We start from the raw sequence: 16,217 nt of genomic DNA, 5'->3' as shown, positions 1-16,217 counted from the left end.
CCGAATGCACCCAAAATACTTACACTTAGGAAAGAATCATACACACAGTGAAATGAGCCCCTATTGACCAAGCAGAAAGTAAAAAAGATATACTTTACAAACCACTCATCACAAATCAACGTACTACAATTAATTTTCTATGACATAGTACACTACTACACTGTATGAATAACTCATGCATGTCTTTGGTTTAAGGATGCCAACTATATTAGCTCTTACATCACAAACATCAGCACAACACCACAAAATCACTATTAAACAACAATACTATAGGTTATATCATTAGCTAGTATAATAACATCTGGCTACGAGTCACTCAATCCCTCTGGGCTTGACAATTTCTCTTCTGCAGGTGAATGTTTTGATCTCTTCTTCTTACTTTTTCGCTTTTTCTTTTCTGTTGATGGACTAACACTTCTACTGTTCTCTCGCTCTGCATGCCTGTGTTTTCTATAAGGTAAACATGAATACACACATAACATCCTGATACATACTACAGTACAACTCTATAACTTTTGGATGATACCATGCCTGCTGCACTCATGATATTTATATATTGTATCACAGAGGAGCTGTACCGATAAGGAAATTGTACCGATCGACATCCAATTAATCACTTAATCTGTACCTTAGAGAGCCGATACCGATTATACTGATCCGATATTTACATGCTTTGTAAAATGTAAATCAAATAGTACAGGTGTCTTTAGCATTGAAAAAAATATTTGGTTACCTATGGTGGTGTGGCCTCTATTACACTACCCAGACAATTAGGCACCACAAAAAAAATTTAATTAATGCTCCCACTCCAGATTACTCCGTATTTTGATTAGTTAGCAAAAATGGCTAGCTGGATTTAGTTCATCATGTGGTGCAGTTCTTTATTCTTAGTGTAACAGCTACACTGTAATAGACCTGGGCAAGAATATCAACAGCAAAACCATACTTGTGTGCGCTCATATGGCTTCTTGTAGCTTAGTGTTATCTATCAGTAGTAATATCAGTTCATAGAGCATTTGTGCTGATTACCAATACGGTAGAAATTGCCACATTGGCAATCAATCTGATCAGCGAGCTGATTATCGGTGCATCTCTGGTCACAATATTGTGTGAAAAGCCATAAAAGTTATGCTATGTACACTGGTGGCAGGTGCCTTTTCTAGTGTCTGCCTTCTGGGCTTTGTCTTTCCTTTTGTCTTGTCCTGGCCATCTTCTTCATGCAAGGAAACCATACTAAAACATTAATTTTATATCAATACTTTCCTTGATGTTTAGAAGCCACCAAACTGTTAGATGCCCTTTAGTGACTGTAAGTGGAGTAGATATGTGTAACTGCACTTGTACAATCACACTGGCCAACACGTCCCCCTGAACAATTGGAACATGCTGTCTTGTTCTTAACAATCACAGCACGCCCCTTAATGATCTGTAGCTGCAATAAGCTGTAGTTTTGCTAGCCACAATACAAGGTAATGTGAAGCACACAAATCCCTCAATTAACTCAAAAGGATGAATGGAACATTATGTAATTTGCATTTCTTGACAGAGTCAAAATAGGGATTTATTTCCCTTTGAAACAGAGCTCTGTTCAATAGCTCTAGTAGAATATAAATTCACTCCAACAGAACACACTAGCTATGAAATACTCTCTGAGCAGTCATTATTGGCAATCAGATAATCAAGTGTTTGAATAACTGAGTTAAGGATGCACTGTATTTACAAGGGTGCCAGAGATCAATCAGTATAAAACACTGGAATCAGTTTAGGTGACTGCTCTATTAGAGTAGTTTGATCACTCAATAGTACAGTATTCCATTGTCACATAGCCTATAGCACAAATTCTACTAAATCAAAGGCTAAGTAACTTACTTGTGTTTCTTCGGCTTGGGAGAGGAAGAGCTTTCCCTTTTACTTCGTTTCCTATCAAAATATTAAAAATGACAATCCACTACTGTAAAGTATAGGTCATACTTGTGTTTTTTATGGGGTGATGCTTTGGTGACAGGTGGCTCATTTACAGATGGTGACTGCTCCATCTCTTGATATTTAGAACTGCTCCTTGAACTACTGTCTGTATGTTTTGACCTACATAAACAATAAAAACACAGTACAAGTTTCAATTATTTTATACTAGACTATAAAAAAATAGGCCCTTGATAATTTCGCAAATTGTTTATGAAATTTTTCTTGTCAGTGCTTCAGCCAGCCAATAAATTTTTAAGCAATATGATCTGCCATTTGAAAGACTGCCCTCTAAAACAACATGTACTTCATATAACAAGGCCATAGACCAATTAAAAATGTTGCTATCTGTAATACACCCCCTTGTATTTCTTTGTATATGTATACTGACTACATCATACAGCACACATCAAAGAGCCCAGGTTAACCATTTCATATAACCATACCCCCTTATAACCACCCCCCTTTAAGTAAACAATGACAAAATAAGCTTAAAAGAAGGCTATTTTTCACTGGCGTTTTCAATAATATCAACAGAATGGGGTCTTCTTTTTGGCCTGTAATTTTTCTCACACGGGTGCATGTGGATAGACACAGACACATAATTTTCTCAAACCAATTCAGGAAAACAGGCACATGCCCACTTAAATAACCTGTTACATAGTATATGCAGCCCGGTATACTACTTCCACTATTGTTCAAACTTCCGAGATGAAACAATAACAAACTCAGTAACACACAATGCATGTGAACAGCCCCTTAACTATACTTTAATAGGGGAGGAGATTCTGATCTTCTGGTTCTTGGTTGTGACACTGGTGAAGGTATAGGAGACTGCTGCTGATAAGGTGGTGATTCAACATGCTCTTTAGGAGGTTGTATGTCCATTTCTGGTGACACAGATCTTCTGGGTGACACTAAAACCTCTTTTGACGGAGAAGAAGGATACTTAGACAGGGATGGGTGCTGTATAGTTGACTTTGAACGTCTTTTAGGTGACAGTGGGGATTCATCTGGTGATCGAGAATGTTTTGGAGAGTCTGAAGTCTTGTGTCTCACAGGTGATTGAGAAACAGACTTTGGAGAGGGAGACTGCCTTTTAGGTGGTGATCGTCTTCTAGGAGATCGAGAACGTCTTCTAGGTGACCGTGACCTTCTTCTGGGTGAAAAGGAACGTTTAGGGTAAAATTGTGGTGAACGGGATCGCCTTCGTGGTGAACGGGATCGCCTTCGTGGTGAACGGGATCGTCTTCTTGGTGAGCGAGACCTTCTCCTGGGTGAGCGAGATCTTCTCCTGGGTGAGCGAGATCTTCTTCTTGGTGAACGAGAACGTCTTCTAGGAGACCGAGATCTTTTCCTAGGAGAACGAGATCGTCTCCTTGGTGATCGAGAATACCTTTGAAAAAACAATTGAAAGTAATCCAAGTGACAATAAAATTATAATGTATGAATAACTAGCCTTATACACACATAAGGTACAATACCTAGGCCTCCTATAAAAAGGAGAACGGGATCTTCTCCGTCTGGGTGACCTAGAACGACCATGACCACGAGACCTCGACCTTGATTGCCTTCTCCTAGTAAATAAACCAATACTGTAAATCTTATACATGCATTAATATCACTGTACATACTGCAAGAAACATACTGCATGTCATATAGCAAGTGAGTTAGAGATCTGGTACAGATATTGATGATGGGATTGGTCTCCCAGCTGTTATGCCTGTTGATTTCTAAAATACAGTTTTTGAATTTCATTATTGAAAATGACTAATTTACAAGCAATGACCAATTCGAAATAAATATAATAGTAAAATGTTGACATACACTAGGGTTGTTTTCTTTGTACATACCAGTGGCAAATTCTATGCCAAGTGTTAGGACTATATGCATGTTCTTAAGAATAACTTTCCAAAGGTACATTACATTAGCGATGTAATTTTCCCTACCTACCAATGCATTTTAAATGAAAGAAGGTTGATACCAATCCAATACTAAAGATTGGTACAAGGGCATTACAATATTTTCAAGAAACAGCCAGCCATTTCAATAATGATTAATAAGCCAGCATATTAACACATTTGCTAATCTTGGTCAAGTTCAGTTCACTGGTTTTGCAGCATTAATCTTGAGGGAAATAAATAGTGTTTGTGGCTTAAATGGATCTTGTGTACTTCATGGACTACCCTTTCCACAGTACTAATAACAGTGCTTGCTGGTGTCTTTCAAGAATTTATGGTTTATATACAGTACATTAACTTCTACTCAACTCACTATGTACGCCACCAGCAATCGAGTAGTTACAGGTGTATATGTCTAACAAAGTACGGTATCAGTTGATAACTTGATATTGGGTTTTTACAACTTGATAGATACCAATAAAATAGGCCTATAGGGCTGATATCACTATAGTACAGTGTAAGTATTGATGCATCACTACATTTAGACTACTAGTAAACTTACTGACTGCGCGAGGTTGATCTACTTCTTGTTGCAGCTACAAGAATAAATGAATAATCATGTACTGTAAGACAGTCACACATATACACATAATGGGCATACGTGGTTCAATAGCAGTATCAATTAACTGCTGGGCTTCCAACACTTTCTTCATTGTTTCGTCCAGCTCACGTTGTTGAGCATCTGGGTGTTTTGCTTGTGGCTTAACGATAGCGTTTTTACTGTGATTAACCCTGTACAGTACAAGCAAAAAAAAACATCATGACAATGCAATTGTTAAAGCTGCACAATTACAACAAACGTAATATATAGAGATTATATCTATGGTTTAATATACAAGGTGTAATATGGTACAACACATTACAAGCCATAATTGCTTGACAAAGCATGCCCTTTCTTGTAAACAAAGTAACCACTTCACCTGGTTTTTAGCTAAGTTCTGCTTGTTACACAACACACACCAGCTCAACATACTTACTTGGGTGGAATGTAAAAAATTTTCTTATGTGATACACACATAAGGTGTAGATATATACAGTAAAAAGCCATCAACATGTTACCTGTGATGCGTAAATTGAACCCTTGTGCTGCATGCACAAAAAAACAAAGGAGGACAAAAGTAATTCCATGATGTAATGTGTTGGGCCAAAGTGACATCAAAATCAAGCCTGTATACAGTATAGCATTATCCGCTATGAAGGCCTCAGTCAGTCAGTCAATATTAAACGAGTTTTAAAATTGCATAGAAACTGATCAAGTCGCTCAAACACCACTTCCAAGTCATTTAGAAAGAAAAGGCTACTGATCTTATTTATTTTTAGCAGCAAAACTGCAAACACATACTTGAGGCATGCATGCATACATTACAGTATACATACAACATGGACTAACACATACTGGTAAATACATAATGATTACCCACACTCATACAATACAAACATACTTGATTGGCCTGTCTCCTAACATTGCACCATTGTACTGAAGTGCAAGAGGAACTGATGCTTGATCAGAAAACTCCACAAAAGCAAACCTGTATATACACATAAACATACAAAACTTGCTTCTTCTTCTATACCATCCATAAATCAAGTGGTATACATAACACATGATATACAGTACATGTGACTACCATACTAAAACTAAAAGTGTAAGCCAACAACAAGAATGAAATGAACCATATCAGTAGTACAGCATATTAGGGATCACAGAAGATGTACAGGTAACTTCTCTCTCTCTCTCTCAAAAAAAAAATATATATATATATATATATATATATATATTGACCAGAAACTATTATGTTTGGTACCTTGGTGGTGTTCATTGGGTATATGTGAGCCAAAAGTGCCTTCAGTGTGACCCAAAATGCTTCCAACAAGTTGCTACAAATTCTTTTAATTTTTTTTCTGCTGACTGGCTAGCTAACTGCCTGATACTTTCAGACATGTAACATTTGTGACCGTTTCAGCAAAAATCTGCCTAGTTTGCACAATTTTCAAATATTTTTTTACTTTCTCAGCATTATCTCTAGTATCCACAGAACGGATCACCAAAGTTTCAGCTTATTGTACTGTGGTGGGTACTTAGGAATCACAGCACTACACAGTAGGACAAGCAAGGAAATTGATTTGTATGGCAACTATACTGAAAATAAATACAGGCGCTTACATTCGTAGCCATAACTTCCATTTTCATCAGTCTACAGTGCTGGTATTCGGCTTAAAATGTATTGGCAAATCATGTACAGTTTTAGCTCTGTAGTCACTTGCGGATACAAGTATGAAGACGGTTTCATTGAAGAAACGATGACAATTTTGTTTATGTCTACCGCATTGTGACAAACGCATATGACACGCGATCGGGGCTACAGAAACGAAACAAAGATTTTCAAACCCTCCATGAGTAGGCAAACGATATGTATTGTTTTTATTGATTTGAGCCTGAGTAATGACTTGATAAAAAACTTGTGTATTTTTCTTTTTACTATAAATACATAATTTTATGAATTTTTAAAACTTTTTATTCTTCTGAAAACAGATGCTTGTGCAAACTAGGCGGGTTTTTGCTGAAACGTCACGTATGCTTGGCTGAAGACATCAGTCAATTAGTAGAAGATTCAGTTAAACATTTCTGAATTCCACAGAAACACATTTTAGATCACTATGAAGGTATGTTTGGGTTTGGTTATATCATTCATGACAGTTCACCAATTCTGCTGATTTTATTTGGCAGAAAAGTGCAAACTTTTCTATGATCCCAATTAACTAAACAGTACTATACTGTACTATATAACAAAAAAAATCTGGAGTTCATTACAAGTGAAAGGAAAATTTAAGAATTTTAACACTAAATTGTAATACACACTGCACCTCACCTTGTTGGTTGTGTTTCATCTCCAGCCATTCTAACATATTTTACTTCACCAACTGGGTGAAAAAAGCTCATCACTTGGTCAGCAGTTATCTGCCAATAGGAATTACACAAACTGTATAAGTATGTGCATCATCACTTCAAATTAAAGATCAATTTTTAAAATAAAGTCAGTACAATGTACAGTACAGTCTGTATGTACGAAATGGCACAAACACAACGCAGATTAAACAATAATGTACACCCACTCCGACACAGACTGGAAACCAAACACATTCAAACCTGCTATAATATAGGTGTTTTTAATATAGCTGATGATTTCCAAGTGCATAGCCATCAGCTTAGGATCTGGCTAGCACTTTTAGTACAGCACATACCAAATATAGATAGCTATATATCACTAAGTACTTAAATATAGTAGTATACTGCAATCTACTGAGAGTTACTTACATTAGTATTGAGATTTCCAACATAAATAGTACGACGAATTTCTTCAATTTTGGTAGGATCCACATTGCCAGTGATTGGTGGTGGCGGCGGGACAGCTTGTCCAACCAGATTGACTAGTCCCAACTGAGGAGGCTGGTCAGGTGTAGCAGCACTAACAGCATCACCCTAGTATGTTAACAAAGACACCGTGTGTTATATCCCTGATCACCTTGGTTCATCCAAAATATAATATCACCTCACTATAAACTATCACGTGATTCATAGGTATAGGAAGTACTGAAATGGACATACCCATGGGAGGTGGGATACCTGAACTAGTGCACATTTATTGTACAACTGCTCAAAGTGTTTCTTTATAGAATGGGTGAGTTAACTTCCAAGTTTTATGCACCGATGGAGAAAAAAAGACTTGACAGTTAACTGCCTAACTCAGACATGGCATGGTGGGCACAAGTGGAGTGGAATGTATCGCACTGAGTAAACTATAAGTTGGTTGGGGTGCAAGACATCTTTGTAAATGGTTAGTTGGGATTCTGTTGTTGGTTTTTACCAAAGTTTAGACTTCACTGCTTAATAAATTCGTTGTGAACATAAACAACATAGTTGAGCTCCTTAGTTTATAGCAAGGATTTAGATACATGGCTGCTAAGCAGTTCTGTGGTACTTGGATTGTGTCACAGTATATACATGCAACATATCATACACACAGTAATTACATGGTTTTAGGTAGAGGTATGCATGTCCGGATTTAAATATTGGTAATCAGCACCAATACCAAGACACTATCCAAAACCACGCCCACTTTTCAGATGCCATTTTGAATGGGGCTAATTTCAATAATCACTGATAGCACTGTGTTGAAATTCAGCAATGAAGAAAGCTCTAACTAAGTGGTATTGTCAAACAATAGTCAATGAAGCTTCAGTGCTGTAAATTCCTTGTTCTGGCTAAAGGCAGGTGATTTTCAGGTGATGAAGAAGGCGCGAAGGGCAGACGACACTTATTCCCTTGTTTACCTGTACAAGGAGTGCCTGGATGGTCAGCTGCTACTACGGTTACTATCACTAATAGTTTATCGCAGTATTGGATACTAAAATACTATCTATTTGATTTGCAGTGCTTCCTGTGTGGGCCAACAAGGCAATTTGGGCTGTTGATGCTTCGCGCCTTGCTCAACCCTGATAACCACCTGCCCCTAACCAATTTACAACCTTGAAGACTTCCACTGCCAATTGTTCGACAATACCTCCTAGTTCGAGCTTTAATCGTCATCGGATTTCAATGTAGCGCAATCGTAATAATTGACATCGGCCCCATTCAAAATGGCGGAAAGCTGTTGCTATGATGATTACGTAGTTTTGGATTGTGTCTATATTGTGGCAGAAATTTGACTATTTTGCAGATATAATAATTTGCTGAAGCACTGTAATTGGCATGATTAAGATAAATGAACCTTCAAATAGAAACCTATTTATGATAGCCACAAGTCCTGAGTTGGGAGATTTTTTTCCTTTGCATAGGCCTTTTATGCACAAGTTTTATTCCTGTGTTAGAAAAGGGTTTGGTAACTGCCTTTTACAATGTATGTCAAAGATGCAACCTACTAGAATACTACTACAAAATATCAGTATTGCAATTAGTAATTCTGTAGCCAATATATCAGTTACATCGGATTATTGGCCCATATCGGTGCACCTCTAGATTTAGGTGTGATAGTAAAAAAAATTGGTGGTAAAAAACTTTGGCAAATAGCATTACAATTGCCAACGTTTTATCTGCCAACTATTTTTAGCAATCACATGAGCAGATTAGCCATGTTAAAAGGATGGGTGGGCATCGAAGTATCGTGACAGGTACTGTGGGTATTTCCAAGAGTTCTCATCAATTGTCGTGAGGTTCATTGTCCCACAAGAGTTCACGAAAATCCAAACATTGCTCTTGACATTACTAGACCCAGCAAACGATGCTTACACTTCTACGGTAGCTACCACTTGAATGCAACGTCACTACATACAAGTACAAGTGATTAAAAGACTTGCTAATTAAGGGGTGTGGCAGCCAATTCAATCATGAGCCATCATCCCTTAATGTGAAGGAAAAAAACTCACGATCGAAACTTCTGCCATGCCCCTTAATTGGCAAGTTGTTTAACCACTCGCACTCTCGTGTAACTATGCTGCATTCGGGCAGTACAGTATGTGGTATTTTAAAAAAATTCAGGTGAAGCCCCATTCTCCAAAGCTTTGTTTTTGTTAATTTTGCAATAGTGAGTTTTCGCCAAAGTTTTTTACCATATGGTATCCATAGTGCTAATTATGCACTGCACATGTGTGCACACATCCAGACAGACAGTACAATCCCAACTCGAAAAAAATATCCCACCTCAAGCTCCCTCCCCCAAATGTAGACACTGGCAGCAGACAAAGTTGCCTTTTTTAATTTTGTAATTTCCATATTATAAAATGCCAGTTCCATACTTTAGCAACGGTACATGGCCAACTACATTTTCCTTCCCACCACAAGCATATTACATACAATTACACTGTAGATAACTGGCAAGCATATTAACATGAGCAAAATAAAATCACCTGCATCAATCTACTATCATCAATCACCTCCACCTATATTTGATGATGAGCCAACAAATATTAACTCATGTTTACACGGCGTTGACAGATATTAGTTGACAGATATTAAATACAGTAGCATTACGTGGGATTTTAAAAAGTAACTTTTACATTTTATTTCATAAGTATAGTTATACCAAAAATCACACTAAAACTTTTTTCCTTTAAAAAATACATCAATAACAGAAACTAACCACACTGGGAGTTGGGGTTGGCAGCAAGGCTGAACTAGCATCATTAGATGTAACAGTTACATCCACTACTAACTCCTCCGAAGGGATATCCTCTATTTAACATTAGATTAATGATACAAAATGAAAATTGTCTGATTACCTCCGCTTGTGTCAACAACTACCAGTGCTCTGTCAAGGAAAACTGTATTGGTGAGGTGCAAAGCAACATCACAAGACGTAGGGTCTCTAAACTTAATGTATCCAACTTTAGACGGTGCCAAGACACTTCTGTCTTCCCTACACAAACACTTTTAGCGTACCGTTTGCACATTTATACAAAACTTACAATTCAGGGTATACTTTAAATTCTTCAATATCGCCTAAGTAGCTGAATATCTCTCTGACATTTTGAGCAGAGGCTAAAGGTGATATGTTGGTTACTTGAACAAGTCGTGAACGAACGGTTGCCGCCATATTGCACAACGTGCAGTATCACGTGCACGCGAAAATACAATTTCCGGGCTGAAGAACTTCTGCGGGCTAGCACGAGCCCTGTCATGTGACTACAGAAGGGCGGGGTTAAGTCGAGGAGGTTTCTTCTCTAGCGCCTTTTGACAGTGAGATCTTAGTCTAGGATCTTTGGAGAGTCGTTGACTACCAAGTAAGTATAAGTTTGTATGTTGATGTGACCCATACGCGTATTTGTCCTATACGGGCTTCCTATACGCGTATGGGATACCCATATGCGTACAGGGCGCCCATACGCGTATGGGTCACTAGCTTAAATCGATCTATATTAGGCCACTCCAAACTTTAACCAATGTCAAAGTCAGGAAATTCGTCCTCAGCAGTAAGCGAATACTGGCGGAGTATCATTTTCGCATTGTACCTCCACAAAGTCACCGACACTCCAAATAAATTCTCTGTTTCCCGTCCTGGACTGGAGCATATTTGCATGCGGGCGGGCGGTCCATTTCCATTATTTCATTATAAGATTGGCAGCTTTTCAAGCCATTATTTGCCTGGTACAACCATAAAAAGCCGCATAAAAGCATGCTTAAACTTTTCAAGTTGCAAAAATAGTGCAAATGTGAAGTTTGTGCAAACTCGATAGCACTGTTGACATGTGAGCTGGCACTGTTTCAAGATGGCTTTTACTAAGCCTCTCAGTATGCAAGAATAACCAGAAAGTAATAGAAGAATACGGAATAATGGAATATTTAGAGCTGACAGTAACTAGATGCGGGCGGTGGACGGGAAACAGACAATTTATTTGGAGTGGCCTTAGCTAAATCTTTCATCCAAGGAGATGATAATAATTCATTTTAAAATCTGGTTGACGAACTAGTTAGCCTAGGCTAGCTAACTAGCGACTTTACAAGTCCTGACAGTTTCATGTAGTTACTTTGATTTTATAGCTATTAAGCGATTGAGATACTCTAATAGAACAGTCAGGTTACAACTTAGTACAACTCTTGCCCTACAGTTAGGTTATTTGACAGTTATTAAATCTTCACAGCATAAAAACTGGAGGTCTACAGGACTCAATGGTCCTGTAGCCTGAAAACAAATTGCAACTTTGTACACAGTGTTTGCATGAGTAAATTATGTTGAGTCACTGATCAGAGTTAATTGTGTTAAAAGTGTGAATAGACAGTATGAAAGCTGCAAGATTAAGAATTCTTCCTGGAGATAGTTTATAAATGTTGCTTAAGTTGATGTACAAAAGAGATGTGTTGATTACAGGTACATGACAGGGGTGGATTTAGGGAGGGGCAGCCCTTTCCTTTTTAAGTTAGTATGTACTTGGCCAATAAAACCCTAAATCCTCTATGTGTATCAAAAGCAGGCTTATTTGAGGAACTATATACATCACTATCAACACAAATGATGTCTATGTAATTATACCTATTGTTCAACTCTGCTCCAGAAGAGTATAAGCAGCTTCTTTTTCCTCAAGAGTTCTTCAGGAAAAGGTTTTGATTGTGGGTTGCATCTCTATAGTTACAGAAGTTTAAATTGTGGGTTTTATTTTATCCAGTGTTTTCCTCTATGGCTATAAGAGGTGATAAAGTGTGGTTTGATTCAAAGTGTTAGTTGGTTTAACTGCATGGTTATAGTCAGTATATAGCTACCAACTCAGCCATTTAGCAAAACTGTAGTCTTGGTAATTGACAATCTGATAAGGTAGCTATAGCTATAGCATATTCACTCACTTTTGTCTACGAATGTTAAATTTGTATCTGATTCAGGTACCTTCTGATATGACCCCATGCTGTGGATTATGCATGGTGCTGGCATTTGTAGCTACGTAGCTAGATCAGTCTTCATAACCTGGCAGATCTAGTTGACTCATAATCACAACAGCAATTTAATTCAGAAAGTTCATCATCATAAATGCAAGTATAGCTGTACACACCTTGCTAAGGATGACTAATAGCTACTAGTATACTGACTGCCTTCTGCTTTTACACTTTATTTGGTGCTTATGGCTAACAAAGTGTCACTAAGCTAAGGAGCATGCATACTGATTATGATTTTTAAATGTGTCATTATGCTCAACACTACTTCCATACCTGTTTCCATATCACAGATTAAGCTCCATGGCTAAGAGGAGCTGATTCATTAGATAACAATGGTATATAGCTATAGCTACAATAAATGCTTGGTAGTTACAAATGAAGATTATAATATTATGCGTGATACGCAGTGCATATACAGTGGAACCTCAGTTATCCAAACCCCTTGGGACCATGCAGGGGTGGTCCATAAGTCTGAAAAGTCCGTATATCTGAAACTGTGTATAAATAACCTTTAAAATATCTGCATTTTCAACTATCCTAATAGCAGTCATTTCTGTAGTTTGGTTAAGCAAGAATCTGGGTAAGTAGGGTCCGGATAACCGAGCTTTCACTGAATTGCAATCAGCCTTGATACAATGGAAAAGTAAATGATATAAAGTATCATTATTTTCCACTGAAAACAGCTGAAAACACTTTCAGATCTACCTTTATAGTCTAAGTTTCAAAACTTTACTGGGGGTACTCCCAGACCCCCTAGGTTGGTGTGCTTTGCACACTAATGTAGCCTTTATTTCAAACAGCTATGGACACTAGATGAATCTTATCACTTGGTCTCTGCATTAAAATACCCCTATGTATATATAAGTGCTATCCCTGTGAGAAGGCTTGGTATCATCTAGTGTCTGGCTGTCCCTGTCTGGCTTAGCCCCCCCCCCTTTCAAAAAATCCAGATCTGCCCTGAGATGGTTCCACAGTCTGACAATTCCTCTGAAATAGAAGTGCTGATGTATGGAGGAAGGTGAATTGGAATGAACTACAGTAACTTGCAAGAGTTTCCAGATCTTGTATACCTGTACCTTACAGCTATTTTCATTAGCTTACTGCTAATTTTATACTAATGAATGTTAATGACCAGATAGCTGTTTAGGGCACTTTACTGAAACATTAGTCATTGAGTTCATAATGTATGTGTACATTAGTGGTAGCAATTGTAGCTGCTCAAGTCGAGTTTTTAAAATCATAGTTAAAAGATTTAATATGAATTTCATTGCCTGCATTGAATGTATTATGAATTTCATTGCCTTGCATTGAATGCATTCCAATGTCCTTGATTAACTGTGGATCCCATAGTTGAGAACAATAGAGCAACTGAGATCTGACTAAGAAAATGTATAATTGTTTTTCACTAGGATAGTGTTCGTCCCTAAAAGTACGATGGAGAAGTCCCAGGGTTTGTTAGGCTTTTCCTGCAATGATTTTATAGCTATAGCTAGTGCTCTGACCATTGCAGATTGTCAGTAAAAGTAATACTGAGGTCTACTTTGTGCAATGTTTTGTTTGGAGAGTTGAAGCTCTTGGCCTAGAATTGTACATGAATAGCTAAATTCAGCTTCTTTGTAAAGAATATTAGTGTTGTAGCTCCAGAGTGAGATGATGTTAAGTCCTTGGTTTATATGAATTGATAATCTGCAGTCATTTAGTATCATCAGCAAACAGAGAAAAGGAATTGAAGAGCGAATACTCTCTGGAAAATCATTGATAACAATGGTGGCCCCTCGGATACTATTATGATTAAAGTACTTGGTAAAGGCAGAGCCTGTATACCAGAAGGCCTTATAAAGGCCTAGGATGTTTAAATTAACTTCACTGAGTGTGTTTGAAAAGTAGGAGAAAGAAGAAAATACTACCTTGTGGTACTCCTCAGAAAACATTGCACAGCATTTTGACACACTGAGATTGGTACTTTAAGTAAGATTTGAGCCATTGCCACAGATTAGTTAAGTGCTCACTGCTCAGTACCTAAAATCTTTTAGAATCTCAAAACTTTCTAGAATATCAAAATTTTCTAGCTGGGTTTCCTCAGAATTTTTATTTATTTCCATTATTATTTCAGAAACCCCTTACAAATATCCTAGATCAGCCACTGAGTTTGTAACATCTATTTTAGTTTTAAGGCATCTCAATTTTTTTTGCAACAATTAATATTTCAGTTTCTGGAAACCTCACAATCGCCCCTGACTGGCCTGGGCAGGGTCAGTAGCTAATACTGTATACATGTGCCATCTTTAAATCACATGCAGCTGGGGCGAGCTGGGGATGGTAGTCCATCCGAGCCCAGGTAGCTAAAATAGAGAGGAGAGCTGTCCCATACGCATATGGGCTGCTCATACGCGTATGGAGTGCCCATACGGGTACGGAGCCCCATATGCGTATGGGCGTCCCGTATGCGTATGGGGCAAGTGATCTGCCCCATACGCGTACGGTTCATAACATTGATACAGGTTTAGCTCAGTCTCGCGTATAGAACAGTTACTAATGAAACAAACTATCTGGCTACGCGAAGCAAGCTAAGCTAAAACTTAATTATTGTATGTGTGTATAATAGCTATGTGTTTGGTGCTTGTATGGACTGAAAGCTGCAGCACAAGTTGCTGTCAGACCCATATATGGTCAGACCTTCAGTGCTGGTCATTGTAAAGTGTTAATTCATATTAATATAAAGCAAACACAGGAGTTGAAATTTCCAATTCTTCATAAAAAGTAAAATGTTGGCCATTTGGATCAGATATTTTAATTGCCATGCACCCCTGAACATATAAGTATAGCTAGAAGCGAATATTTCTAACCGCTTTACTGGTTAGCATGTGTATATTATGTGACCTGCTGAGTGAGAACCCAATCACTCTCTTGTGGCTGGTTAAATAACTTAGTATTCTACAAGGTTGGTACTATAGCTCACAATTGTATGTAGTTAAAATAAAATACAGCATAGCTATATCCTTCTGTACAGAACTATTTATTGGAGTGAGTTATGCCAGAAACTCAAGGGCAGCACAAGGACTTGCAATTGTGGCACCTATAGGCTCCTAAATGTTACTGAATTGTTAAAATGGATAGGGACTGTGCAAGGGATAGTGTAGTGAAAGGGGATTCAGTAGTGCTTCTCTTCATCTCTTCCTAGATACTGCTGGCCTGCTAATGGATCTGCTGCATTTGGTCTTCTCTTTGCTTTTTACCACTGCCATAGCTAGTCACCTAGTTTAGATGCAATATACATGTACATGTAGATCTCATGTGCTGATAAAGTTGTCATCACCAGTTTTTAAAATAATATTTGCTTGCAATAATTTATTTTGTTATTGATTTTTGTGGACTTGTCATTTTTATCAGTTCAATGTCAAAAAATATTTTTATTGTCTAAATGCTTAACATTGAAGTACATACTCAAGTTTAAGTCTACTTTATATATCCAAACACAGCAGCAGGTGATATATTTGTCTGGTGTAGTCAAATAGCTTAAGTTTTGGTTGTCATATTAATATAATTTAAGGTAACCTAATTTTGTTTTATTGCATTTACAGATTGCTGTGATGTCGTCTGAATCTGATTATTTGCTTAAACGTGTTCCATCAACTAATACAACTAAGCAGCCTGCAAATGCAATATTAAAGGTACAAGAATTGTGGAAACTAGCTGTCTACTATGCTGGAAGAGACTATGTCGCAGAGTTTCTAGCAACTTTTATTTTGATGGTTAGTATCATAAAGTTGTGCATGCAGTTACATACAATATACATCTTATCGGTGTGAAGCCAGATTGCTTACATTGTAATGAGACATACCACAACACCCACATGCATCAGTAACACAAAGGGA

General features: G+C 37.7%; 2 protein-coding genes across 2 annotated transcripts in view; one reads left to right on the top strand and one right to left on the bottom strand.

Annotated features, from left to right (window-relative positions):
• Positions 1 to 115: 115 nt before the first annotated feature.
• Positions 116 to 10,553, bottom strand: LOC136256478 (splicing regulatory glutamine/lysine-rich protein 1-like). The gene is made up of 14 exons (XM_066049448.1): positions 10,386 to 10,553; positions 10,200 to 10,336; positions 10,061 to 10,152; positions 9,828 to 9,860; positions 7,240 to 7,404; positions 6,794 to 6,882; positions 5,366 to 5,452; positions 4,525 to 4,655; positions 4,426 to 4,459; positions 3,447 to 3,539; positions 2,732 to 3,358; positions 1,972 to 2,085; positions 1,870 to 1,920; positions 116 to 450 (listed from the first exon to the last, which is right to left on the bottom strand). The coding sequence occupies exons 1-14, from the start codon at positions 10,511 to 10,513 to the stop codon at positions 306 to 308; spliced, it is 1,926 nt and encodes a 641-aa protein (XP_065905520.1). The 5' UTR covers positions 10,514 to 10,553; the 3' UTR covers positions 116 to 305.
• The window catches only part of LOC136256481 (aquaporin-10-like), a 13,341-nt gene continuing 7,664 nt past the window's right edge, over positions 10,541 to 16,217 (top strand). The window contains exons 1-2 of the mRNA XM_066049455.1: positions 10,541 to 10,700; positions 15,924 to 16,094. Of these exons, the coding sequence (XP_065905527.1) occupies positions 15,933 to 16,094 (162 nt within the window). The 5' untranslated portion in view covers positions 10,541 to 10,700; positions 15,924 to 15,932. The remainder of the gene's footprint in view (positions 10,701 to 15,923; positions 16,095 to 16,217) is intronic.

Source organism: Dysidea avara, chromosome 5 (genome assembly GCF_963678975.1).
Source record: "Dysidea avara chromosome 5, odDysAvar1.4, whole genome shotgun sequence".
Taxonomy (NCBI): domain Eukaryota; kingdom Metazoa; phylum Porifera; class Demospongiae; order Dictyoceratida; family Dysideidae; genus Dysidea; species Dysidea avara.
This window is presented reverse-complemented; position numbering and strand designations above follow the sequence as displayed.

Coding starts and splice junctions, on each gene's coding strand:
- LOC136256478 (XM_066049448.1), bottom strand. CDS start 10,513: ATGGCGGCAACCGTTCGTTCACGACTTGTTCAAGTAACCAACATATCA. Junction 4,460..4,524: donor TGATACTGCTATTGAACCAC/GTATGCCCATTA, acceptor TTATTCTTGTAG/CTGCAACAAGAAGTAGATCA. Junction 2,086..2,731: donor GAATCTCCTCCCCTATTAAA/GTATAGTTAAGG, acceptor TTGTTTATGTAG/GTCAAAACATACAGACAGTA.